The sequence below is a fragment of the Ursus americanus genome, chromosome 32 (assembly GCF_024610735.1).
Source record: "Ursus americanus isolate L20-20 chromosome 32, mUrsAme1.1.p, whole genome shotgun sequence".
NCBI classification, from domain to species: Eukaryota; Metazoa; Chordata; class Mammalia; order Carnivora; family Ursidae; genus Ursus; species Ursus americanus.
In genome coordinates this window covers 27336534-27362256 of record NC_142158.1, presented here as the reverse complement: position 1 = coordinate 27362256, position 25723 = coordinate 27336534, and the positions used below count along the sequence as shown (strand labels likewise).

General features: G+C 54.6%; 4 protein-coding genes across 12 annotated transcripts; 2 read left to right on the top strand and 2 right to left on the bottom strand.

The window, feature by feature from the left end:
* Nucleotides 1-606: 606 nt before the first annotated feature.
* On the top strand, nucleotides 607-9635 carry AGPAT1 (1-acylglycerol-3-phosphate O-acyltransferase 1). 5 transcript variants are annotated; one of them, XM_045795589.2, is made up of 7 exons: nucleotides 607-823; nucleotides 6368-6567; nucleotides 6787-6920; nucleotides 7231-7406; nucleotides 7568-7663; nucleotides 7788-7860; nucleotides 8392-9635. In XM_045795589.2, the coding sequence occupies exons 2-7, from the start codon at nucleotides 6377-6379 to the stop codon at nucleotides 8574-8576; spliced, it is 855 nt and encodes a 284-aa protein (XP_045651545.1). In that variant the 5' UTR covers nucleotides 607-823; nucleotides 6368-6376; the 3' UTR covers nucleotides 8577-9635. The 5 variants fall into 5 exon arrangements, with proteins under 5 accessions (XP_045651545.1, XP_045651548.1, XP_045651544.1 ...); XM_045795592.2 differs by lacking the exon at nucleotides 607-823 and adding an exon at nucleotides 1011-1158; XM_045795588.2 differs by lacking the exon at nucleotides 607-823 and adding an exon at nucleotides 2300-2602.
* Nucleotides 9636-9774: 139 nt separating this feature from the next.
* Nucleotides 9775-13102, bottom strand: EGFL8 (EGF like domain multiple 8). Of its 2 annotated transcripts, none has more exons than XM_087857953.1 (9): nucleotides 12175-13102; nucleotides 11592-11720; nucleotides 11257-11379; nucleotides 11043-11155; nucleotides 10868-10963; nucleotides 10592-10762; nucleotides 10439-10518; nucleotides 10207-10360; nucleotides 9775-9945 (listed from the first exon to the last, which is right to left on the bottom strand). In XM_087857953.1, exons 2-9 carry the CDS (start codon nucleotides 11690-11692, stop codon nucleotides 9863-9865), a joined length of 921 nt encoding a protein of 306 aa, XP_087714079.1. In that variant the 5' UTR covers nucleotides 11693-11720; nucleotides 12175-13102; the 3' UTR covers nucleotides 9775-9862. The 2 variants fall into 2 exon arrangements, with proteins under 2 accessions (XP_087714079.1, XP_087714078.1); XM_087857952.1 differs by having other exon boundaries at nucleotides 12217-13102.
* A 144-nt stretch (nucleotides 13103-13246) lies between these two features.
* Nucleotides 13247-21185, bottom strand: PPT2 (palmitoyl-protein thioesterase 2). 4 transcript variants are annotated; one of them, XM_045795585.2, is made up of 10 exons: nucleotides 20052-21184; nucleotides 19463-19513; nucleotides 18929-19122; nucleotides 18523-18676; nucleotides 17970-18065; nucleotides 17775-17882; nucleotides 17168-17251; nucleotides 16963-17047; nucleotides 14239-14293; nucleotides 13247-14060 (listed from the first exon to the last, which is right to left on the bottom strand). In XM_045795585.2, the coding sequence occupies exons 3-10, from the start codon at nucleotides 19112-19114 to the stop codon at nucleotides 13917-13919; spliced, it is 912 nt and encodes a 303-aa protein (XP_045651541.1). In that variant the 5' UTR covers nucleotides 19115-19122; nucleotides 19463-19513; nucleotides 20052-21184; the 3' UTR covers nucleotides 13247-13916. The 4 variants fall into 4 exon arrangements, with proteins under 4 accessions (XP_045651541.1, XP_045651539.1, XP_045651540.1 ...); XM_045795583.2 differs by lacking the exon at nucleotides 19463-19513 and having other exon boundaries at nucleotides 20052-21185; XM_045795584.2 differs by lacking the exon at nucleotides 20052-21184 and having other exon boundaries at nucleotides 19463-20019.
* A 629-nt stretch (nucleotides 21186-21814) lies between these two features.
* PRRT1 (proline rich transmembrane protein 1) lies at nucleotides 21815-25499 on the top strand. Its single transcript, XM_045795593.2, has 4 exons — nucleotides 21815-21948; nucleotides 22856-23394; nucleotides 24095-24280; nucleotides 24422-25499. Exons 1-4 carry the CDS (start codon nucleotides 21930-21932, stop codon nucleotides 24596-24598), a joined length of 921 nt encoding a protein of 306 aa, XP_045651549.1. The 5' UTR covers nucleotides 21815-21929; the 3' UTR covers nucleotides 24599-25499.
* The last annotated feature ends 224 nt before the right edge of the window (nucleotides 25500-25723 follow it).

The window sequence follows — 25723 nt, the reverse complement described above, 5'->3', positions numbered from 1 at the left end:
AGTTCAAAAGAAAGGATTGGTCCAAAGGGTCCAAAGGGTAGCGGTGAGGTTTGCGCCGCCCTGCCCTTGCACAATTATTATTGGCTGATACAGTCTCAGTCAGCATGCAATGCGATGGGATTGGTAACAATTTGATACGTTCCGTCGCCCGACCAGGGGGAGCTTTATTCGTCTGATTAGCTGCCAGTCATAACCAAATGCCAGAAGCAATTGGTTCGGGACAACACAGGCCTCGCCTACCATAAGCCCCCTTTCTTTCCTTCACTTCCCCTTTCAGAGAATGTCCGGATTCCTATTGGACTTTGGAGCGCAGGGCTCCAAAGCACTTGATTGGCTGGAACCCGATGGAAAATGGTGGTTAGGTAAAATGCGCGTGCGCAGCAGGCGGCGGGAAGGGGTGGGCCAATCCTGTGAGGGTTAAGCCTTCTCTGGTTCCACCCCTTCACCTCTGCCTTGTAGCCATGGTGACTGCTCTACGATTGGCGGGGTTTGGGGTTCAAAGGCCTTGGCTCGGCCTCATCCGGGTCCTCCGGCTGTGGTCTCTCTAGGCTGATTGGGCAGTTTCTTTCACCCCTGATTGGCCGAGACCGGAAAAGACGGCGAAGAGCTCGTCAAGAGACCAAATACTAGGGTCGCAGGGTTCAAAATGGCTCCGGCCTCCTTCGCTGACGTAGAGAGCAGAACTTGGGTTCGCCCCTCCCTTTCAGTGAAGAAGGGAGCAGAACTGGGATCAGCTCGACATTTGGATGGTGCGAGCATCGATCTGCGGCGCTGGTGTTAACCCATCTCCCTCGGCTGGAGGAATCAGACCGCTCCTCCTTAGGTGATTTGCATAACATAACTAAATGCCCACACCTTTCTAATGTGACACAGTATGACAGAGTTGATCTCAACTCCGTTTTAAACCTTAAAAGCAGAAAAGGCCTAGCTCCACCCCTTTGTGAGTAGGTGCCGACCAGGCAAGGCCCGCCCCCTTTTAGGCAACCCGCGGCGGAATGGGTTAGGCCCGCCCCTTCCGTCCTATAATGTGTCCCGCAGACCTGGGGTCTTCCTCCTGGGTTGGACCCCTGGGACTTGGGCAAGGCAGAGCTTGGGCTTTTGTACGAGTTTGGGCCTTTTCTACAGTGACCCTCACTGTGGCCCAAGGAGCAGAACTAGGTAACAGTCCTCCCACTACCAGTGTTCTTTACATCCTCTGCCTCAGGGCCTGTAAACTCAAGCAGGGCTAAGGTGTGTCTGGCCGCGGGGACAGGCTGAGGGCAGTTCAACACCCAGATAAAAGGTCCCACGTGCCTCGAGTGAGGAAAGGTGAGAGGTTGGAAGATGCCAGTTGCCTAGGGGAGGGGGGGGAGGTGAAGGTACAGGATGCCTGTAAAGGTTTAGGAGAAAAGTTATTGATGAAGAAGTGGAAACCAAGGAGAGGAGTGATGGAATGCTCCTGGTAAAGGGATAGTAGAAGTATGGGGAAGAGGAGATCGGGCTGGAGAGGGAAGAGATACAAGACTACAAAATTAAGGAGGCATGCTCATCCAGAGTAATCTAGCGTTCTTATTTTTTATTTTATTTTATTTTTTTGGAAAGCAAACCTAATGCCCAGTTTCTATTGGAAAAGATGAGCCCAGACTTTATGTTGGGAAGAGGGGCTTTCTGCTTCAATGACTAAAGAGACCGATAGGAAGAAACTAGAAAAGCAAAAGTACTCAGGTTAAAGACCGTGGGAGGACAGGGGCAGGGAGAGGGCCTGAGAGTATCCCTTCTCTTGAAGGAGGGAGCTGGACTGCTGGGAGATAGTGGGGGCGGGGTGGGGGGAGGGCAAAAGTCATGGAGAACCAACGAGAGCTGGAGGGTCAGGATGATGGAGCCCTGGAGAGAAGACGACAGGTGTAGAACTCAGTGCTTGGTATATAGTAGGTGCGTGAAAATATCTGGAATTGAATGGGGGACAGGAAAGAGGTTTTTGGAGAAGAGTTGGAGTTGGAGGGAATAAACAGCAGATAAGGGAGTTAAGGAGAATGGAAGAAACCAAGTGAAATTTCCAGGAAGAGGAGAGCTGATGAAGAAGGAATGGGCCAAGCAAGGGACACACAAGCCATGTGTGCTGAAAGGGAGTTGGAAGAAAAAAAGATGCAGCTGGAGCCAGAGAAGGCCAGAGACGGAGGCAAGAACCCAACCCAGCTCTCGCGGGGCGGAGCTACCAAGAGGAGACTGGTCGCTGCGGGGAGGAGATGCCTGGGTCCCTGGGAGGCGATTGGCAAAACGGGCCGCCCATCACCGCCCCCTACTTCCTGGCCCTCCCCGGAAACCAGCCCGCGTTGGGGAGGGGTTGGGGGGGGATAGCGGCAACAGCGGCCCCAGCCCTCAGAGAGACAGCAGGAAGGGAGGGAGGGAGCTGGGGGGACAACCCCCCACCATTCCTACCGCAATGGGCCCAGCCTCCCACTCTCACCTCCCCTCCATCGGCCGGGGCTAGGACACCCCCAAATCCTGTCGCCCCTTTGGCACCGACACCCCGACCGAGGCAGAGACACAGCCACCCGCCACCACCGCTGCCGCAGCCTGGCTGGGGAGGGGGCCAACCCCCTGGGCCCCCCACCCCACTGAGGTGGGGGCGGGAAAGGGATGGGAGGAAGCGGGAGGAGGGTGCTGAGAGGGACTTGGAGGAGGGGATGGGGGAGAGATTGGGTCTGGGAGGCGGAGGAGAGGGTGCTGGGGAAAAGAGAGGGGCCCTAAGAGGGAGGAGACCCGGAGACCCTGTGAATTTGGGATGGGGGTGTGGACAGAAAGTCCTGAAGAGGGAATTCCTGACACCTTCCCCAATTCCTTTTCCTGCCCTTTGGCCCCACATGACTCTTAGGGGGTTGTGGCCGGGAGAAGGCGGTTTATTTCCCTCCCTCCCCCAGCAGAATTTGCTTCCTAGGAATGCCCTCAGATACCTCTGTTTCCATCTAGGCACAGGACCTTTTTCAGTGGCCATCCAGACTGGGCTAGATCCTTACACACAGATGCTTTGTGGGGGGCCATGTTTTCTACATTGAGTCTGTGTGCCTTTGACATGTTTAATGGCTTATGTGCGGCTAGCTTCTCCCTATGCTACCCATGGATTGTGGAGAAACGATGTGTTATTTTCCATCAGGATTGCCCATTCTCCTGTCTTATGTCCATGTCTCATGTCCAGTCTTGACATTGTTCAAATGTGTGAGTTTTTATGTATTGCATCCATTATGTGGTTACATGTTTCTTGCACATTTTATTTTATGCTTTGGCATATTTTCTTTTGCGTGTAAAGATTATACCTTACTTGTTTTGGTTCATATATTATGTCCATGATCCTGTCACATGCGGTAGTCTTCAGTGTGGGATACTGTGGTTTAGTTAAGTAGTGTGCACTCCTGTTGTGGTTGGGTTGACCTGTTTGCTGCATGTGTTTTCCCAGTCAGGGTTCACACCACACCTATGCGTGCTCCTTTACATATTTTTCATATTTACGCTGATGTGACATGTCCACAGGATCTGTACTTCTGGTTATACATACTATTTATTTCATAATTTTATTGGCAGTATATTTTTGTGAGTCATATGCACATTAACCCATTTGGCACTCTGTGGTGCTTATTAATCCTTGGACATTTCTGCTCCAAAGAGGGTCACTTAATGTCATGTATTAGAGAAAAAGGTGACGAGGCCTCCATGTCCCCAGAGAACCATCCCCATATGCCTTACTTTGCTGACCTTCCTGGCCTGTGTCTCTTCACATACATTCTCTCTCCAGTGGCTATGGACAGCCTGTCTTCATGGATCTCAGTGCATGCCACAGGGTCAGCCCTGCTGTGCACGTTATCTGTCCCCCACTCTTTTTGCATTGTTGGCTTGTATTTGATGACAGCAGCATCTCTCCCCTGTGGCATGTTAATCCCCATTCTGTATGTTTCTCTTCTGCGTGAGATGGGATGCGCCATCTTGATTGTTGGTGCTTTCCCTTCGATGTGACCGTATATGGTATGTGCATTTCAGAGTAGGTTACTGTTAGGCTTCTTATGTTCACTGCTTTCTTGGTGACTTATTTTTTCACAGTTAATAGTCCTCAAGAGTGTAGCTAGCTGATTCTGATCATCTCTGTCATTAATTATGGCTGCGTGGGTGTGTGTTCAGCCTTATACTCTGTTCTGCACGTGTTTATCGAGCGCCCTCTCTGCCTCCTTCTGTCCCTTGGAGTTCCTACCCTCATGCCGCTTACAGACTGGGGAAGGAATAGAAATGCCAGGGAGCAGTTACATACACTGTGGTGTCAAAGTCAGTGGCTCTCAGACTTGTGTGCACACCAGACTCACTTGGAGGGCTTGTTAAAATACAGATTGTTGGGCCAAGGGCCCAGAATTTCTGATTCGGGAGATCTGGGGTGAGGTCCAAAAATATGCGTCTCTACACTTTGAGAACCAGTGATCAAGCTAAAAGTGTAATGAAAACTCAGGTCAGGTGGGGTTCAAGAAGGCTTCTAAAGCGTGACGCTGAGCTGTGTGAGGCAAGTGAAGAGGCAGAAGGGCATTCCAGCCAAGGGAACAGCCTGTTCGCAGCACAGAAGCAGGAAAGATCGTGGTGTGTCTGAGGAACTGGAGTTGGAGCGAAAAAGGCTTTTGTGGGGCTATGGCCTAAGATGGAAGCAGAAGTCAACTTGTCTAAAGGACCTGTAGACAAGACAGGGAAATGCTCGGACTTGTGTCGCAGAAAAATCTCTGTGGTTGCCATGTGGACAACGAATTTGAAGAGCAGAATTAGGAGCCCGTTGCAAATAGTCCAGGGGAGAAATGCTGGTCCAGACTTAACAGGGGCAGTGGGATAGAACAGCTCAGAGCCTAGTTTTAGACCTGGCAGGGTTTCCTGTTTCTCTAGTGCCTATTAACCTTCACGGATTGGCAACGGACTTACCTTTGAACACAGACCTTCTTGTCATTGGAAGGGAGTGCCTGTAGCCTTGCTGGGAGTGACAGGTATTTGCCTGAACACCATTTTGTGACTTCTGACCCTGCCCCCAACAATGGGGCAGAGTGGAGGAAGGAGGAAGAACCTAGAAGGCAGGTTCTGTGTGCCTGCCTGCACCTCTTCCTCCTGAACTCTTTCCTCTCCCAGGGCAGGTGGTATGATGTCTCTTTTACTCTCTGCCGTCTTTTTTTTTTCCACTTGGTCAGGTCTTATATATTGTATTTGCCTGACCAGGTTGCCTCCCGTGTCCCTGGAAGGGGGGGAAGGGGGCAGAAGGATTTGTTTGCGTGCCTGTGGAGGCAGGATTGATAGACGGTAGCTACTCCTGGTATGTCCATGGGTTTATCTGGGAACGGGAAGAGGGGTGGGGGTGGCTACTGTGGTGGAGAGGGGTTTTTCTAGTTATGCATTTACCATACATTGTTTCATCTGTTACTGGGAATGATTTTAAGCTTGCCTTCTGGTGTGAGCGGGTCAGTCTTTGTATGACCGTGCGGGTTTGTGTTTGCATTAGTGACAGAGCCTTTATTCTTGGCAGTGCGCTCTTGAGAATGTCTGTGGGTGTTTTGTCCCTTAACTGTATCTGCTGTGTGTACACCTATGTTTATACATACGGGCCGCAGCGTAACTGTGGTTAGGAGTATAAGCTGCTTAGCTTTAAACTAGGAAGTGCCTCTTAGGAGCCGTATCACCTCAGGTAAGTTATTTAACCTCTCTGGGCCTATCTCCTATAAAATGTAAATTGTGTGGTTCATATTTAAGGGTTTAACATAGTCTATAGATCAGCTCTAATCCAACAGAAATATAATGCAAGCCACATGTAATTTTTAAATTTCTGGTATATACACCAAAAAAGGTAAAAAGGAACAAGGTGAATTTAATTTTAATAATATGAACCCAGTATTCCGAAAGGTTAAGATTTCAAACTGTAATCAATACAAAAGATTACTAACGGGATATTTTACATTCTTTTTTTAATTCAAAGTCTTTGAAATCTAATGTGTATTTTACACTTCCCAACACATCTCAATTCAAAGTAGGCCACATTTCAAGTGCTCAGCAGCCATATGTGGCTGGTGGCTACCATGTTAGACAGTCAGTCCCAAGACCTTACCAGCTACAAGTCTTAGTTATTGCTGTTATTACTGTCCTTTTATCATGTTTCTGTGAGTTGTGGATGTCCGTGCCTCATGTCCCTCGCCTTTGTGAATATTTCTGGAGCCTTCCAGGATGGGTGGGAAAGCAATCCTGAGTTTCTGTACCCTCCCCCACCCCATCCTGTGTCTCTGGCCCTTGTCCTCATAGCTCCCCAAACCCTGCCTTCTGTGCCCTGCCTGCCCCACTCCCCTCCAGGAGCCAGGCCCACTGTCCCTTGCCCTGTCCCCTGCAGGTGGCCAGAATGGAGTTGTGGCCAGGGGTGTGGACTGTGCTGCTGCTGCTGCTGCTCTTCCTGCTGCCCGCCCTGTGGTTCTGCAGCCCCAGTGCCAAATACTTTTTCAAGATGGCCTTCTACAATGGCTGGATCCTCTTCCTGGCTGTGCTCGCCATCCCTGTGTGTGCTGTGCGAGGACGCAACGTCGAGAACATGAAGTGAGGGCCAGGGGCTTTTGGGTGATGAGAGAACCTAAGAGTCAGAAGGGAACAGTGGATGGGGAGGATGTAGGGTGTGTAGGGAACGTAGAGAGAGCCCAGGGACAAGGAAGGGGGGAGGACTGCGAAGATGCCCTGAAAGACGGTGGGATGAGGGGAACTGAGGCATGCAGACGGACAGCAGTGGTTCCTGCTGGAACCCCTTGCCATGACCCACAGGATCTTGCGCCTGATGCTGCTCCACGTCAAATACCTGTATGGGATCCGAGTGGAGGTGCGTGGGGCTCACCACTTCCCTCCTTCACAGCCCTATGTCGTGGTCTCCAATCACCAGAGCTCACTCGACCTGCTTGGTGAGATCCCTCATAGGGCACGCCTCCTTGCCCTTCCTCCTTCCCCAGAATCTCCTCCTCTAGGTGCCCTCACCTCCCCCTCATCTGAATGTTGCCCCCTGGCTCCCTTTCCCCCCCTTCCCCCTGGCCTTCTCACCTGCATAAGCAGGCTAATATTTGTTTAATCACCTCTTTCTCCACTCAGGTCTTCCTGCCGCCTCCCCTCAGTCTCCCTTTTCCTTTATCTCCAGTCCTTAGTAGCGTGGCTGATGACCGGCTTCCCATGACACTTTGTCTCCTTTGGCCTTCACCCACCCCACTTTTGCCATAGGGATGATGGAGGTACTGCCAAGCCGCTGTGTGCCCATTGCCAAGCGTGAGCTGCTATGGGCCGGCTCTGCTGGGCTGGCGTGCTGGCTGGCAGGAGTCATCTTCATTGACCGGAAGCGCACAGGGGATGCCATCAGTGTCATGTCTGAAGTCGCCCAGACCCTGCTTACCCAGGACGTGAGTCACCCTGTGGTAAAGGAGGGTCGGGGCATTGTGGAGTAGAGCAGTTGTAAATAAACTGAGATGCAGGGCCAGCGGGCCTCAGAGGTCCCATTACAGTGTCACAACCATGTTCTGACCCCTCTGTGTATGTCTTCTTGACCCTCTGTCTTCCCCAGGTGCGGGTCTGGGTTTTTCCTGAGGGCACGAGAAACCACAATGGCTCCATGCTGCCTTTCAAACGTGGCGCCTTCCACCTTGCAGTACAAGCCCAGGTAATTACTACTTCCCCTTCTGCTACTGAGCCCCTAGCTTTCACCATCCCTTTCTTTCTTGGCTGAGGCTTGTCATGGGACCTTGGAAGGGAACTGTGGGCTGTTTGCTTTTCCCTTTCCCCAGGTTCCCATTGTCCCCATAGTCATGTCCTCCTATCAAGACTTCTATTGCAAGAAGGAGCGCCGCTTCACTTCGGGTGAGGGCTCTGAGTAGACCTGGGTATGGGGGTGGCCAGAATGGCCTTGGATGAGAGAGGCTAGAGGGATGTCCCCACGAGGGAGGAGGATTGGTTGGTGTCAGAACTGAGATGTCCAAAGGATCATCCAGTGTGACCACACATCAACCAATAAATATTTATTAAGCACCCACCATACCCTGCTACGTGGGTAACACTCGGTCCCTCTAAGAGGGGTCATTACTGTCCAGTGGGAGAGATAAGGCCTGTGGGTGCAAGGCTGTAATAACACTTGGCAGTAAAGGCTAAACTGAGACAATGGGGGCTGAAAGGGTGCTGAGGAGGTGTCTGCAGTGGGGGGTGGGGAAGGCTTTGTGCAGGAGGGCCTCAGAACAGGTAGCAGCTGGCAAGCAGAGGGGCAGTTGTCCAGGGTGCGGAGAAGAGAACTGAAGGGAGTAGCAGGAGGGAGTAGCAGGAGAGCTCAGAAACTGTGCCCCACCTGTGGGCAAAGGCCTAGGTAGACAGGCCATGATGGTGCTCACCCCCTCCCAGGGCGATGTCAGGTACGGGTGCTGCCCCCAGTGCCCACAGAAGGGCTGACACCAGATGACGTCCCAGCTCTGGCTGACAGAGTCCGACACTCCATGCTCACCGTTTTCCGGGAAATCTCCACCGATGGCCGGGGCGGTGGTGACTATCTGAAGAAGTCTGGAGGGGTGGGCGAGGCCCGGCTCTGAACTCCCCTCCCATCTACCCCCCACCTTCCTCCCACACCTACCAGCCCAGTGCGCCCTGAAGCAGGGCCAGTCCCTCTTCCTTGTTTCTCCTTTTCCCACTGTTCTCCTCTTTGGAATCTTCAACTTCTGAAGTGAATGTGGATACAGCACCCCTCCTTGCCCCTTACCAGCTCCCCCCATGGACTCTCTTGCCTTGGTGCAGTCTCCACGCTGACCCCCCTCCACCTCCTGTGCCATCTTGTCTGTGGGACGGTTGCCTCCCCCTCATCTCCAGTGGCTCACCTACACAAGGGTGGGGACACGCCGTCCTTTCCCCAGTGGACCCTCTTCCTTTGTGATCTTCTCTCCCTCTCCACCCCACACTGGCCAGTGGACTCATCCATTCTGTGGAACAATACCCTCCCACAAGTCCACAGATTCAGTGGGCTTACCTATTTGTGAGGACTCCTCACACTGTGGCTGGAAGCGATGCCTGGAACATTCCTGGCTTATCCTGGGAACACTCTTCAGCACCTTCACACTCCCGCCCATGGAGCCTCCTGTCAGTGGAGGCTGGACCCTTCTTACTCAGAGGTCCCATCCTGCCCATAGCCAGGTGCCCAGGGGTAAGCATACTCCTAGATGCCAATTTGGTCTCCACATTTCTGCTTCCCCCTGTCCCTGTGGTACAGTTCTTCAGTGGTCCTGGCCCCAATCCAGTCCCGTGCAGCCCTGTTGTACCATTCTAACCACACACAAGGGAAGAGGCAGACATCAGGTGCTGTACTCACTTCTGCTCCGTGGGGAATTGGGAAAAGGAACTGAACCCTGGCTGGAAGGGATGGGAGGGCTTTTAATTTATTTCTCTTTCTTTTGAGGCTTCCCCTCTCTGAGCCAGTTTTCATTCCCTCCCTGTGGCATTTACCACTCCTGCCTCCCACCCCAGACCTGTGCCCACAAACTGGGGAGGTGGGCTGGGAGCAAAAGGAGAGGGCAGGACCCAGTTTTGCGTGGTTGTTTTTATTAATTATCTGGATAACAGCAAGAAACCGAGAATAAAGATTGAGAGAGAGAGAGAGAGATCTGGGCACTTTCTGGCTGCATTTGTTAAGGCATTAATGTGGTTCTCACCCAGGCAACCTGCCCCAGCCAGAAGACTCGGGTGGGCCCAAGGCACCCATCTTCCCTCCCTCCCTTCAGTTCTTGGAAGTTTCCATCACTCATCGCTCCTTAGTGGCAGATAACCTTATCCGCACTTCCCCACCTGGCTGATCCCAGGGGATTAGCAGGGCCAGTTTCTGTATAAATTAGGGGACGGGGACCCGGGCTCTGGAGAGGTTCCTTTTCGGCCGACTGAGGCCTGGGCCCAGGCTATTGTCCTCACAGGAGCCTGGTGAATGACAAGGAAGCAAGCAGACACATTGGCTGTAGACTCCTGGGGCTGGCAGGGCACTGGAGAGACTCTCACCCAATAATAAGTAGATTGGGGACAGGGTACCAGATGAAGGGGTGAAGTGTAGGTATCTAGGGACAGTATGGGGAGACTGAAGTATTGGGGAAGAGAAAAGTGAACTAGGGAAAGGTGTCTGGGAGAGCTGGGGGCAGCTATTGGGCGATGGGGGTTCAAGCAAAGAGGGGCATGAGGACTCACAGGCGCCTAGCCTCTCCTCCAGCAGCAGCACCTGGTCACTGAGAGACTCAATCCTGTCGCTGCGGCCCCATAGCTCTGCCACCTTTTCTGGCTGTAGCTCTTCAGGTGGCATGGGCAGTACAGCTCGGACCCAGGCCCCGGCCTGACCAGCCCACTACAAAAGAAGAGACACCTCAAGAGTGTTGGGGGTGGGGCGCACCCTGCCCCAAGGGCTTGGCCCACATCCACTCACCTGCTCCAGCCGCTCCAGGCGCCCTTGCAGCTCCTGAATCTCCCGCCTCAAGGCGCGCTCGTCATGTTCTGCTTCCCGAACTGAGACAAAAGAGAGCGTCACCCACTGCCCAGTCGAGCCCAGGCCCTTGCTGCCACCCATACTCCCACTCACCCGCCACACTGAGGATGCTGGCGCTGGGTGGGGGCTCCAGGACCCCCTCTGCGCAGGTGTGCCCGTCTGGGCCCAGCACCAGACCTTGGGGACAGCCGCAGGTGAAGCTGCCTGCCGTGTTGATGCAATGGTGCGAGCAGAGGGTGATGCCAGTCCTACACTCATCCACGTCTAATTAACAGAGGAGAGGGTAAAGGGTTGGGGGCGAGCTGGCGCCCCGAGGGTGGTAAGATCCTGACACCACTGGAGGTTGGGGGGGTGGGGTGGACAACTCACCCACGTGACAGTGCTTCCCACCCCAGCCTGGGGCGCACTCGCACTGCTCTGGCCTGACACAGATGCCTTGGTTCAGACAGGGCTTGGCGCAGATAGCTGTGGGTACAGAAGGGCGGTTCAAAACCCAGGCCGGGCTGCATGCCCTGTCCCCAGGCCCAGGAAGACCCAGCCTCACCTTCATCACAGGTGAGCGCCCCTGGATGCCGCTTCTTCCACCCTTGGCAGCACACAACGTGGGTCTGCTGCACCTCCCTCCTCACCTCCCTCCATGCCACTCGGTATGTGGTCCTAGAACATAGGCCTGGCTCTGAACATTGGTTTATGGGGTTTGGTCTGGGTTCTTGAGTTCTTCTTGAAAGACTTCCAGAGTCCAGGCTCCCAGCCCTCACCTGTAGGTGCTGCAGATGCGCCTTCCATTGCACACGGTCAGGTAGGGCTTATACACCGGTTGGCTGTAGGACTCATTGTAGTGGAGGGGGACCACCAGCATCTGCTTGGAGCAGACCCCCTGACTGCACCCAGGCCAGAGAAGGTGAGTGAGACTGAGTGGGCCAGGCCCAGGGGGCCAGGAATTCCACTCCCCTCAAGGCTCCACTGAGACCCCTCCCTGGAAGTGTAAGCCTCACCCCCATTCTAAAAGTCATAGTTTTGCCACCTGTTGAAGTCCCACCCCTAGCAGGTTTCCTGAAGACCTCGTACCTGCCCCCACCCCCTCTGTCATCACCTCTCTTTGAGGGATCCACCCTTGGCCCCCTGGACTGACATCAGTAGCAGGAGGAATGAGAGTCCGCCTAAGAGAGTGTACAGTTCATCCCTGGAGGCCATGATTCTCCTTGACTCCAAACCCTGCAGGCTGCAGGCAAGAAGAGGTTAATGGAGGCCCTTCCCCTCTCCTGTAAGCACTCCAACTCCAGCCCTCCAAGAGCAGTCTGCTAGTGCCCTCTAAGGGAGTCAGCACATTCATTTGTACACACTTGCACTAGCCACCAGGACCGTCTACACCTGTGTGTACATTTAACGTGACCCCTTCGTTCAGCACACACGGTGCCAGCAGCATCATGCAAGTGCACACCCCGACACACTCCCTCCACCTCCCCTCCACACAACACAGTTAACTCTCCTCCAGGACCCTCCTATCTGTAACATGCCCTCTCTTCTATCTTAGTTTTTCTATCTTCAAAGCCTCAGATACTCACCATTACACCCCCCACACCCTACACCCAAAACCATGCACCTAGAAACTACCTTAAATACATCCCTACTACCTCCCACACCAACACCCCTCACACACCACTTCCCCAACTCACACTCATTCTACTGCTGATCCCCCATTGACATGGTCTCCCCACCTGTATCTCCCTCTCTCCTGGAGACTTCAAGCCGACCAGCAGCAACAGCAGCAGCAGCTCAGCCTGGTGGGCGGGTTGGGCAGGCTGGGAAGGAGAGGAGGGGCTGGGCCAGACAGAATCCTCCCCTTCTTGCCCCCTCCCACAAGCCTTCATAGTTCCTGCTTGATCTGCTCCATGGGGTACAAGTCCCATTATCCTTGCCACTGCCCCAGCAAAGGGCCCCCCAGAAATAAATTTCCAACCCTCTGAGGCCCCTTATTTCTGGACTCCCCAAATCAGCAGAGGCTACAGACTCTGTAACACCACCAGTACCCCTGGCCCTTGCCACACCCCTCAACCCAACAGAGTGGGGGAGAAGTGAGGGGCAGGGGCAGGGAGAGAGACAGAACTGGCAGAGAAAAGCAGGGTCAGATCATGGGAGAAGAGGCAAGATCAGCTGAAGAAAGAAAGGAGGGCAAGTCGTCACAAAAGGCCAAGGCGGCCGGGGTGGGGGTGGGGGGCAGCCCAGGGCACTCGGGGAAATTGCCCCATTTCTTGATGACATTTGTTAGGGCTGGGGGTGGGGGGCAGAGTTGAGTCAGCCACAACCCCCCATGTGAGAGTAGACAGGGCCCTATTGTCTCCACCAAAATTCCTTCTTTCAAGGAAGAGGCGGCTCATTGTCCAGCCCCTCACCCAACTGTGGCCTACAAAGGTCGAAAAGGGGTGCAACGAATGCCCACCCTGACCCTTAGCCCCCTCGTCTAGCCTGGGGGTGGCAGGCGCATTCCACCCATGAGGCTAGGGCACAAACCACTGGAGGCCTGGGCTCAGCCCCCCAAGCTTAGGCTGGGACAGGAAGAGAATTGTCCTCTGCAGGAAAGAACCCACAGAGAACCAGGAACCCACACAGAATGGGCATTTAGAGAGCGGAAACACCAAGGGGGTCCCACCCCAGACCAGGCATCCGGGCACCCAGACTGCGGGCTCTCCATCCCCACCCTCCTTGGGGAGCCAGGTCCCCCTCACCTGGAAATGAGCCAAGCCACACTGAGGAAATGGAACTTTATTTCCATTAATACAGGGTTAACACCCATTCAATGGTAGCTAAAAGAGGGGCTGGGGCCTCAAAGAAACTCGGCTCCCAGGGGGTACCCCAACACTGAACATAGGGACTGGGGGATCCCCAAACCTGAGATGGGCCTCACAGGCCATAGATATTCCCCAACACTGACATTTCTAGAACGGAACTGTCCCCATAGGGGAGCCTCAGAACCCCACTCTCATGGGTAGTCCTTCCTGGGAGTTGGGAGGGCTAAGGAAAAGGGAACATGGGGAGAACAGAAGCTAAAAATGACCTGAGTGGCCTAGAAGGAGACCCCTGTAGTGGGCAGGGGCTGGGTTCTCCTTCTGTGCAGCCAGAGACGCGGCAGCAGCAGCAGCGGCAGGAGCAGCCACAAGTTAAAAACCTGGCTTCTCTCTTCCCAACCTCGGCCTTGGGAGGGTGAGAGAGCACGGAGCAAACCCCAGACCTGAGGTGGGGAGACCAGGATTTGTCATGTACAGAGGATAAGAGGAAGGGGTCCTGGGAGCCCTGGTTGGTACGGGCAGTGTGGGAGCAATGGGGTGGTCACAGGCACACCAGAGCCTGACATCTGCTTTCCAAGGCCACCGCTTGGTCTCTGGGCAGGGGAGTTCCTGGGAGATCCCCGAGGACATCCTCAGGAGAGCCAAGGTTCAATGCAGGTCTCATATAGGGTACGGTTGGAGTGCCAGGCCGTGTGGGAGATCCCAGCCATCGGACACCTCACTATGGCTCCCCGGGCCAAGAGAGTCTTCAAGCCAAAAGAATCCCGCAGATAAACCTTCAAGGTAGGTGAAGGGTCACAGAAGACAGACGGAGAGACAAAATGAGTTCCTGCTGGTGTCCAAGGTCCCCTCCCCAGAGTGAACCCTTCCGCTCTCAAGGGCCGGGGGCAGGGAGGGCTACAGACTAAGGTGGGACAGTGCGTGAAGAAGGGGCAGTAATCCCAGGGGGCTCACCGCTTGCTCCTCCATCTCCAAGACCGTTTCATTTGCGTCATAGAAACCAAAGAAGCTACAAAGAGATTGAGGGTGGGCAGGGGAGGGGGTTATCAGGACAGCTGGAGAAAAGCAAGGTAGGCTAGCAGACTTCAGGAACTCATGGCAGCAAGGAAGACACTCAAAATACTTAACTGGATATCATATACCTTGTGAGGTGATACACTGAGGCTACAGCATGGCTTTTGCAGAGTCCCATCAAAAATGCATAACCTGAACCTTCTCTTGAGACAGCCGACAAACCCCAACTGAGGGACATTCTGTAGAACGGCTGGACCATACACCTCAAAAACTTCAATGTCAGAGACAAAGACTGAGGAAGTATTCCAGGAAAAAAAAGAGACTCAAGAGACATGACAAGTAAATGCGACTCATGATCCCAGGTTGGATCTTGCAATGGATTTCTTTTTTCCCTATGAGGACAACTGGAAAATCTTTGAATCAGGTCTACAGAGTACCCCTATCCATGTTAAGTTCCTGACTTCGATCACTGTATTGTGGCTATGTAAGGAACGTCCTATACGCAGGAAAGACACTGACATACTGAAGTTTTAGGCATAAAGAGACCTCATGTCTACAACCTACTCTCAAACGGCTTATACCGCGTATATATATTCAGAGAGAACGGATGAGGGCATAAACATGGCAAAATGTTAACAATTAGAAAATCTAGGTGAAGAATACGTAAGATTGATTTTGTAATACTTTGCTAACTTATTAAGTATGAAATTATTCCAAAATAAAAAGGTCTTAAAATTTTCAAAAGTAATATTTAACTGACATGGGCCGTGCGTGGGCGCCGGCCAGGAAGAACGAACACTAACAGTGTTAAGTCCAATAGGCTACGGCAGCAAAGAGAGGCCGCTACCCTAACTTTAGAGCATCAACAAAGGCTTCCCAGTGAGGACTCCCCTAGGGAAGGCTGTGCCCCAGGCAAATGAAGAGCAGGAGCAAAGGTACAGAAGTGAGGCACAGCGGGGTGCGCAGGGGGGAGGTGGCTGGAGGCCTGGAGGCCCTGCTGAGGGGCTGCATTTCACCAGGTGAGCAGCGGGGGCACACAGACCTGGATTTGAACTCCAGCTCTGCCGCACGCTCCCAAACGTGTGTGGCTGAGCACAGTACTGATTCTTTGTCCTAGACGAGAATCCTTCCCTTGCAGAGGGGAAGTGAAACCCCGTGTTTCAGTTAGATAGCCTGACTTCACCAGTTACTGACTTGGTGAGGATTAAATAAGGGTTATTTGACAAGTGCTTAGAACAGTGACTTGGCCTCTATAACTGAACTATTACTATCTTCATAGGGTTGTGGAGGTAAAATGAGATAGAATAAATCCCATCCCACGGGAGTCCCATGACTCCTTCCCTTAAAACCCTCCAATGCCGTCCCATCTCATTCAAAATAAAAAGTCAAGGGCCATGGTTGCCAAGAGCTGGGGGGAAGCAGGGTTGGGGAGTTAATGTTTAATGGCCATGGAGTTTCAGTTTGGGAAGAAAAAAAAAGTTCCAGAGATGGATGGTGGTGATGGTTACACAAGAATGTCAATGTGCTTAATGCCACGGAAGTGTACACTTAAAATGGTAAGTTTTCTGTTATGTATATGTTAGGGGGAAAAAACCAAGGGCCTCACTGCCCTACAAAGGCTCCACATCACTGGCTCCCCACTACCCCTTTCATCTCTCCCACCCTCTTCCCAGATCCCCACACTCTAGCCTCACTGGCCTCCTTATTCCTCACACCTGCCCCAGGACCTTCGTAGATGCTACTCCTTCCCGAGTCGTTCCCCACCCCCCCCAGATTGTTTCACAGCTCCTTCCTTCACTTCCTTAAGTTTCTACTCAAATGGCAACTCTTCCAGGACTTCTCTGGCCACTGTCTGACATAGGCTCCAGTCATCTTCCAATCCTTTCCCCTGCCTTGTCTTATCACCACCTGACATAAATATTTACATTTATTACCCGTCTCCTACACTACTAGATGGTAAGCTGCGTAATAGCAGGGGCACTCCTCTTTCATTTACCGCTGCATCCCAGTGGCCCAGAACAGTGCCTGGGCATACATACAGTGCTCAATAAATATTTGTTGAGGACTAAAGTAGCTTAGGTGACATTACAGATCACTCGTGATGATCTGCAACAGAGGCCCACACATAGCACGATGGAGCCATGGCTTTTCCTGAGAACAGGATGGAGCAGACGGGGCCGGAGGCTATTACGGAAGTCCAGGTATGTAAAAGAGGTGGTAGGAACATAAAATGGCATGGAACTATACACACGCATCCTACCAACGACAAGTCCCTGGTTTTGAGATTGTGCTGTAGTTATATAGGGTGCAATCACAGGGAGAACTGGGTGAAAGATACGTACCCAGGACCTCTCTAAACTATCTTTGCAACTTCCTGTGACTCTGTAATTATCTGAAAGTTAAAAGTTTTTACAAAGCAGGGGTTTAGGGATGGAGAGAAAGCAGAATCTGCAGGACTTGGTGACTGGTGGATACAAGGAGTTGAGGGATGACAACTCATGTTTTGGTCTTAAGTGACAGGATACATGGAGTGTGGGGCATGAAGTGAACAGTGGGAGGTACAGGCCAGTTTCAGGCATGAGATAAAAATTGATAGGGGGTTGGGGGATGTCCTTAGTCAATCTTCAGGGTGTATCGAGCATTGTCACCACAGTCCCTTATTACCTAGACTGCCAGGGGGTAATAACACCATCATCAGGGCCCCCAATCAGCACCAGGCGGCCCACACGAAGAAAGTTCTTCCTCCATGCTGAAGAGGGGGAAGAAAAGAGCTTGAGTCAGTCACAGGGGTCAGGCCAGGTTGGAGAGGGAAACATAGGGGGTCAAGAGAGGCACAAAATGCGACCCAGGTAGGAGCCCAGGGTCTCACCAGTGGCATTGGGATGATCTCTTTCCCCATTGATCAGGGCCAGGAAGCTACTGGCATTGAGGTACAAGTCATCATGGTGGGGGTCTAGGTACAAACAGCAGTTAGAACGGTAGTCAGAGAAGCAGGGAAAAGAGGCAAGACCAGAGGCTGGAAGGCCAATTGGGAGATTACAATAATAGACAAGGTGAATACTAAAAGTAATGATAATAATAATTGTAAACACAAGAGCAAACACCTTTATCCAGCACCTAGGATGCCAGGTACTGTTCAAAGTACATTACATTCATTAATTTATTTAATCTTCACAACCCCCTATAGTGTAGATACTATATTATTATTTTACAGATAAGGAAAACAGTCACAACCAAATATTTACTACCTGGCCTTTTAAAGAAAAGTTTGCTGGTCCCTGCCCCAGACTATAGTCTGAAGCAATAAGGTAAGACACATGAAGTGTTCTGCACAGTGCCTAGCCACATAGTAAGTGCTCAATACATGTAAGTTATCTGCAGCATCACTGCCACTGGGTATGGCACACGGGGAGCAGCAGGCCCTACCCCCAGGGCGCCCTCTCCACGCAGACCCCAGTCTGGCCTCCCCTACTCACCGTGCCAGTAGTTGCAGATGGAGAATTCCTGGCCCCAGGGGCTGTAGCAGATCCGGTAGAGGTTAGACCTCATGGAGGTAGGGAAGAGCCACTTCAAATAGTCCGTATCTGGTAAGAGAACAGCAGTGTCCAGTGGCCCCAAACCTGTGTCCCCAAAACTCAGGACCCCCTATGGAGCTCACCATCCCCACTCACCTCCATACTGTCCCATTTGTGGAGAGGAGAGAGAGATGAAGGAATCCACATTGTGCTCATCCATGACAGAGAGCAGGGCCCGGCACACCAGGCCTCCTGGAGGCAGAATGCCACATTAGGCTGGGACTTAGCGACAGCCAGGCCAACAGCCTCCCCGCTCGCCCCACCCCCCCCTTGTCGGTAAGGAGACTGAGGCCCAGAGAAAGCAGGCACATCCTGTGGCAAAAGGTTACACGTTGTGTAAGTGACAGAGCCGGAATTAGATTCTGGGTCTTCTGACTCTAACTGTAGGGTACTTTTTACTGCTGCATTATCCCTTATGTCCAAGAACCATGGGTAATGGCAAAAGGGGACAGCAGTGCAGGGAGCCTCCCTCTCACTGAGGACACAGAGATAAGACCCAGGTGCTGAGGGAAGTCAGGAAAGTAGGGCTCAGGTACTAGGGCTCTGGCTGGAGCAACAGGGTTCAGGAAAGGGGACGCTAGGAAGCGTCCCTCAGATTGGGATCACGCCTCGGATAGGGCGTAGACGTTGGGATGGGGAGGGCGCCTACCCTGCGAGTAGCAGATGAGATGCACCCCCTCAGGGGCCTTTGCCATGATGGGGGCCACAGCCTCTCCGAACCCTTGCACCTGCTCCCACAAGGGTCGCAAGCTCTCTCTCCCATCGAAGAGATCGAGCACTGTCACCACAGTCCCAGCGTGTGTCTGTGGGAAGGGGGCAATGCTGCACCAGGGCATGGACTATGAAGCCCCTCCACTCCGCACCCCCGGCCAGCGTCCACATGCCTCCTGCGCCCTGCCAGCACCAGGGATCTCACCCCTCGACTCTCCCAACGCCAGCACCAGCTCCTCTAGGAGCCGAGCAGGCCCGGAAGGGCAGCTTTCAGTTCCCCATTCTCCTTCCCCCGTCACTACATACGCCTCCAACGTCCCACAACCGGGTGTCCCCTGCCAGACCTCGTTGATGTATTCCAGCAGGTGGCGGAAGCTGTATGAGCTGTCAAAGAGCCCGTGCACCACGATGACCGGTTTGTAGGAAGCGCGATGGGGGGCGGGGGCTGCGGGCAGCAGCAGCGGCGGCAGGAAAGGCAACAGGAGCAGGATCCCCGCCGGGGGGAGCCGCAGCCCCCCGAGGCCGAGCATGCTCCCGCCTGAGAAGGGGGCGATGAGGGCCTGTGAGAGAGATGACAACACACTCTCCCCTCGGAGCAGACGCCTGGCAATCAAGACTCCCCCACCCCACCCGTGTTCACACTAGGTCCAGGTCACAAAATAGCCTACTTTGAACTTACTACAGGGCTGCAGGGAAACACCCCCCCCTACACGTAGACTCACCGACGCGCACCCGAAACCCCGCCCCCAACTCAGCGTGGACTCAGTCCCTAGGCCCAGGATCTTCCTAATGCATCATCCCAGTCATGCACGACTCTGGGTTTTGCAAGAAAGACCCCTGAGCAGCAACGCAGGCTCCTGGAGAACGCAAGCTCCCACCTGGCCTAGGTCCGTGAGCCTGGCTCCGCCTACTGTTTACTTCTCCCTAAACTGGAACCCGCAGGGGGGAGAGGAAGGGTGTAAGAAGAGCGCGCGCAGGGGAATGACGGATGGGAGAGGGGAGGCGGCTAGGGGTCGCGCTTCGCCGTCACGTCCGGGGCTTTCCCCGGCAACCGTGCCCGCGTCCCCTGTAACGCAGGCCGGGACCGGAGGGGCAATGGAATATTCCACTGCATTCCGGGAGCGGGGGAGGAAATAGGCAGAGCGATCCATTTAGACCCGTGGGGAGAGGAAGAAGCAGCAAACATATCCTGGGAATCGAGAGGAGGCAAGCCCAGGCGCCCTGCTGCACCAGTGACCCGAGGGTCCGATTTCCTGGCCTTGATTCGCCCCACTTCCCAATTCAGGCGTCCGGCTCGGCGGCGGAACAGGAGTTCTCTTTCCCCCAGGGTTGGGGGGGGGGGCGCTGGGGAATAGACTGGGGAAAGGCAGTCCTCCGCATTTCGTCCGGATCGGGGCTGAAGCCTGCCCAGGCGGACCCCACCCCACCCCTGCCCGCCCGCCGGCCGGGCCCAGGTCAGCGTCTTACAACTCTTCATTATGAAGTGCGTGTAGTGCCCTTGTCTCCAGGGACGCGAAGAGTCCTCGAGGCCCCTCGAGCTAAAAGTGCAGCCTGGCCCAGTTTCTCCTGGCCTACTCTACTCCGCTCCCGGTGTACGACCCACCTCCAAGGGGCGGAGGGCCCCTGGGGCAGCGCTGACTCACGCTCGCGTGGTTTCCACCAGTCTTTCAACTTGAGGGACCCCCACAATCTGCCCTTAGCTGGGAGCTCCTGTGGGCGGCTTCCGACGCAGAACCTCGCACTGCATCCAGACTTCCGAGCTCCAAGCGTCCCGCACCTCTGCCTGGGACCCCTTCCCGATACCTAGGTGGGCTTTTACTTAGCATTTAAAGGCGTTTCCCTTGAGGAAAAAGGATTTTGCAGCTTGTCTGAATCCCTCGCTCTAGTCACAAGGTCTTTGCAGGCCTAAAGTCTCTCAATAAAACCGATTCGTGCCCCGAGGTGTGTGATGTGAGGATGGGCTGGCTGTAGGGGTCAGGAGCTCACGCGAACGCCTTGGAAACCAGAACGACTAGTTTGGGGCCGTGACCTAAATGTCTGGAGCCTGGGACTGGTCCAGGCGAGGGCGTCAACTCTGTAGCCTCCGTTTGGACGCGGAGGGGAAGGACACAGCCCGGGAGAGCGACTGCCTCAGGCGGGGGGATGGGAAGTACTAATCTGAAGGTGGAGGCAGGGGGGGTTAATGATTCCCCGACTGTGTTTTTGCAAAAAGCCCAACTCCTGTACGTCTCGGTAGACTCCCTACCTTCACCTTTCCTCCCCATATAAGTGCTCCCAAGATACAGTGAACAAATAAAAAGACCGCAATTAGAGCTGTGCTCCGACCTCCACCTCCCCTACTCCCCCCACCTCCGCCACCCTTCCCCCACTCCTGTCTATTCAGGAGGTGGCGTTGCGTCTTGGCACGGGTCGTGGGTGGCTGGGTGGGATTTTTAAAAATGGATCTGAGCACTGATGCGCCCAGGAACTCTAAGAAGCCCAATTATCAAAGGGGGAAAGGGAGACCAAGCACATATTCCCAAAACAGAGTTGCCAGAAATGTGCTGATCCACCCCTCCTTCTCCCAAAGTGCTCAGCTCCTTCACCCTGGAGGAAAAGGTATCTTTGCATCCCCCAAGCTTCCTCTCTGTCCTCCCACCCCCACTCCCCCACGCACAGGCCCGACTCCCACTCAACCACTGTAGACCCAAGCCCCCCACTTCACCTGCAGTTCACCCCAGGCCATAACCCTGGCAACTCTTCAAGCCATCGCAGGTCTCAACTATGCAGTTCTCTCTCCTACACAGTTATCTTTCCTAAAGCGGGGGAAAGTAGAGCTGAGGATTTGGAAGAAGATCCTGAGAACTCGCAGGGACTCTGAGGGAAGCTGAGGAGGGGGCCCCTGACTAGGGTGAACCAGATCCCGTCGGGACTGGGGTATTGAATCCACTGAGCACCTGCTCATTTCCTCCTACAATGTAATCACTACAGCCAGTCTTAGAGGGGAAGACTCTAGAGAGTTCTCCCTCCCTCCTTCCTTCCCTTAGTCCCACCCGCCTTGCCTGGTCTTGCTTGCCTCCCTGTTTCCATGACAACTCCAAGGGAGCCCAAGCTGGGGGCTTGAGTGCCGGGGTGAGAGGAGGAGAGACCGAGTGAGGGTACCTCGGAAACTCTCCCCCTCCCTCACCTCGGTCCCTTTAAGCTCCCCCCCCCCCCTGCACTCCCTCCGCCCCCCGCCGCTGTCTTCATCTCTCCATCTCTGCTGCTGCCGGCTGCGCAATCCGCACACCGAGACTCTGAGACTCCGACGCCAGCCAGGGACCCCGACTCCCGCGACAGGGACCCTGTCCCAACGAGACCACAGGCATGTCATCGGAAAAGTCAGGTAAAAAACAACAACAAAACCTGCCCTTTCCACCATCTCCAGACTCTTCCCCCCATCCTTGGCCCCAACCCCCTCCCTCCCTTACCCCTCCCTGGGGGGGGGGTGATTCTGTTTCATTCCCCTTCTGTCCAGCTCTCAACCCCCCATCCCCCTTCTCTTTCTATATCCCCACCTTCTCTTCCTTTCCTCCTTCCAATCTCGCCTCGTCCCCTTGCCAACAACATGGAAAGGGGACAGGTTGAAAGGGTGAGGGAAGTACAAGAGTGGCCTAGCATCAGCCAGGTACTGCAGGGATAGCATCACTGGGAGTGACAGATGGACAGATGACACTGGCTTGCATGGAGACATCCAGTAGAGATATATAAAGATATGATCAGAGGGAGGTTGTCAGGGGAGTAAAATCCAGAAGACCCTTCTTTATCTGCCCTAAAAGAGGTAGTGGGATTCCCAGAGAGGCTAGGGCACCACTTCCCAGGGCAAGAAGGCAGAGTGGAATATGTCATCCTACATGTGTTTATACAACTGTTGAATTGAGCACATGTTAACACAGTGTTGCATGTCTACACATGTGCACACACAGGACTAGCTCAGATGGGCAAGCCTGGGGCAGCCATAGCTTGGGTGGCAGGTGAAAGCTTCGGACACGGTGCTGAAGATGGAGAGGAGTGGAGGAGAGTTGCGATCTCAAAACTAGATTGAAAGAAAGAAGGGGGGGTGGAAACACGGCCTAGATACAACCCCTTTTCTGCCCCAAGTACAAGAGATGGCTTCTCACCCATCTCCTCTGTCTCTCCCATTATCTTTCTCCATCCCTGGCCCTCTGTGTCTCCCCCTACCCCCTTCCTTATCTCTTCTCTGCCTGTCTTGTCTCTGTCCCTGTACCTTCTCCTCTGCTCACCACCCCCAGGCCTCTCAGACTCAGTCCCTCACACCTCTCCACCACCCTATAATGCCCCCCAGCCTCCGGCCGAACCCCCCGCCCCACCCCCACAGGCAGCCCCCTCCTCTCACCATCACCACCACCACCACTACCACCAGTCCGGGACCGCCACCCTCCCGCGCTTAGGGGCAGGTGGCCTGGCTTCTTCCGCGGCCACTGCTCAGCGCGGTCCCTCATCTTCCGCCACTCTGCCACGGCCACCACATCACGCCCCGCCCGGCCCGGCCGCCGGGGCGCCACCACCCGGCTGCGCTACCTTGCCCCGCATGCCACCCGACCCTTACCTGCAGGAGACTCGCTTCGAAGGCCCACTGCCCCCGCCGCCGCCAGCCGCCGCCGCTCCGCCCCCGCCGGCGCCCTCTCATACTGCCCAGGCTCCGGGCTTCGTGGTGCCCACGCACACTGGGGCGGTAGGCACGCTGCCACTGGGGGGCTACGTAGCCCCCGGCTACCCCTTACAGCTGCAGCCTTGCACTGCCTACGTGCCGGTCTACCCGGTGGGCACGGTGAGTACAGGGCGGACAGGGGCCCGGGAGGAAGGGGTGGGGACACAGTGGGGGCTGGTGGGATAAAGAAACGGGGCCAGGGGACCGGGCAGGTTCCTAGGACAAGGCCTAGAGAGAGGAGGGACTGAGGAAAGGCTTGGGAATGTGTGTGTGTGTGTGTGTGTGTGTGTGTGTGTGTGTGTGTGTGTGTGTGTGTGTGTGTTGTGTGGGTTGGGAGGGGGGAGGATCTGGCAGTCAGTTGGGGTCAGAGATCAGGGTCTGGGAAGGGGAACGGAGCACAGAAGCCCAGATGAGGTTTGAAAGAAGGAAAAGAGGGAGGGGAGAAGAAATGAAACCTGGGGACCAAGGAGGAGAAGGGAGAAGAAACCTGGAACTGACTTGAGTAGGGAAGGCCAGGCAGATATTTGGGGAGAAGAAACAAGACCCGAAGTGAGCCCGGGCAGCACTGGTGAGGCCATACCTTGTGGGGAGGGAGTGTGGAGACCGCTAAGAATATAGGGTAATGATAGCAATAAAGAGAAGAGAGGGACCTACATAGAATTTATGGGTGTCCCGGAAGGGTAGTGGATAAGTTCCTTTGAGAAGCAACGTGCAAGAAGGATGCTTTAAAAAACCACTCTGCCAGACGCAGGATGTTGGTGGGCTCAGAGAGGATCGGAATGACGTCCTCTGTCCTCTCCCTGCAACCTTTCCTCCACAGCCCTATACAGGCGGGACCCCGGGGGGAACTGGAGTAACTTCCACGCTCCCCCCGCCGCCCCAGGGCCCAGGGTTGGCCTTGCTGGAGCCCAGGCGCCCGCCGCACGACTACATGCCCATCGCGGTGCTGACCACCATCTGCTGCTTCTGGCCAACGGGCATCATCGCCATCTTCAAGGCAGTGCAGGTGGAAGGGGAGTAGAGGGCGGCGTCTGGGAAGGGCAGCCTCACTCGGTTTTTCTTAATCTAACGGAGTGCTGGATGTCCTGGGGAGCATCTCAGAGGGCGCAGCAGCTCTGATCCTCCTTCTTCCGCCCTTCCCCCGCAGGTGCGCACCGCCTTGGCCCGCGGAGACATGGTGTCTGCCGAGATCGCTTCACGCGAGGCCCGGAACTTCTCCTTCATCTCCCTGGCGGTGGGCATCGCAGCCATGGTGCTCTGTACTATCCTCACCGTAGTCATCATCATTGCCGCGCAGCACCACGAGAACTACTGGGACCCGTAAGGACTCACCCGGCCCGGCCCCACCCCGCGCCCCTCAACCTCCCAAGCGCGCTCTGCAGCCACGCCGCGGATCCAGCGGGTGCCCCGCACACCTGCCTCTGGGGCCACCAAATTTCGATACATCCTAACCTCGGCCTTCACGGAACTTATCGCCTTGCGGGCACGCTCCGAATCCAGTTCCTCAGGAACCCCGAAAAAAAACCCACCCCCAGAAATACTACTTCCCGGGATCCCCGCCAAATGCCCGGCCCTCAGTCACTCCAGTCCCCCTCCGCCCCTAAATGCAGCGCCCCCAGCCAGGCACCTTCGGTCTCCGCTCCTCAGCCGGAGACGGGTCCCCAAAGCCCCGCCTCCTCTGTAGGCTCCGCCCCGGCTCCGAAAAACCCCGCCTCCAGGTCGGCAGGCTCCGCCTTCCTCTCCGTCCCCGCGGGGTGATTCAGTCCAGTGATTGGGTTGTGGCGGTAAGCCTCGCCCCAGACTGACAGACTCTTCCCCTTCTGGCGCAGGGACCTAGCCCCGAGGTAGCCACCTCCCCACGCTCTCTCGTTTTTTTCGTAGTACAGTTTTGTCTCCTCCAGCCCGGTCTCTTCCTATTTTCTTGCTAATCCCAGAACCTCTACTTTTGGTATTTTTGGAATGAGATTTGGGAGGTTCCCAGTTTAGAACCTTTCACCCTGGGATGACGAAAGTCCCCGTTCTCTGTAAATATCCCCTTCCACCTATCCCAACCAGTGGGCAGCTGGGCAGAAGGTAACCCAGGGTACGGATCTCCCCACGTCGGGAGGAGCCAGCCCGCTCCCCGCTCCCCTCGGCAGTCCCCACCTTGTTCTGATTTGTGTGTGAGTGTGTGTGTGAATTTCTGAAAGAATATTAAAGAGACTAAGTGGATTTATCAACCGCAATTCCGAAGACTGCAGCCTTGCAAAGACCCTCCTCTTTTGTTTGCTCCTTTTACCTCCCCTCAGCTTCCCTTCCAAGGGAAAGAGAGATAAAAGAAAACTGACAGAGACAAAAGTGGAAGGAAAAGATCTCCAAGACACCAGAAAGACAGACACAACTATGGGAGCTGGGGACAGGGCGGGGGGGGGGGTGTCTCCTTAGGAATCCTACCAGGGAGATCTGGTAT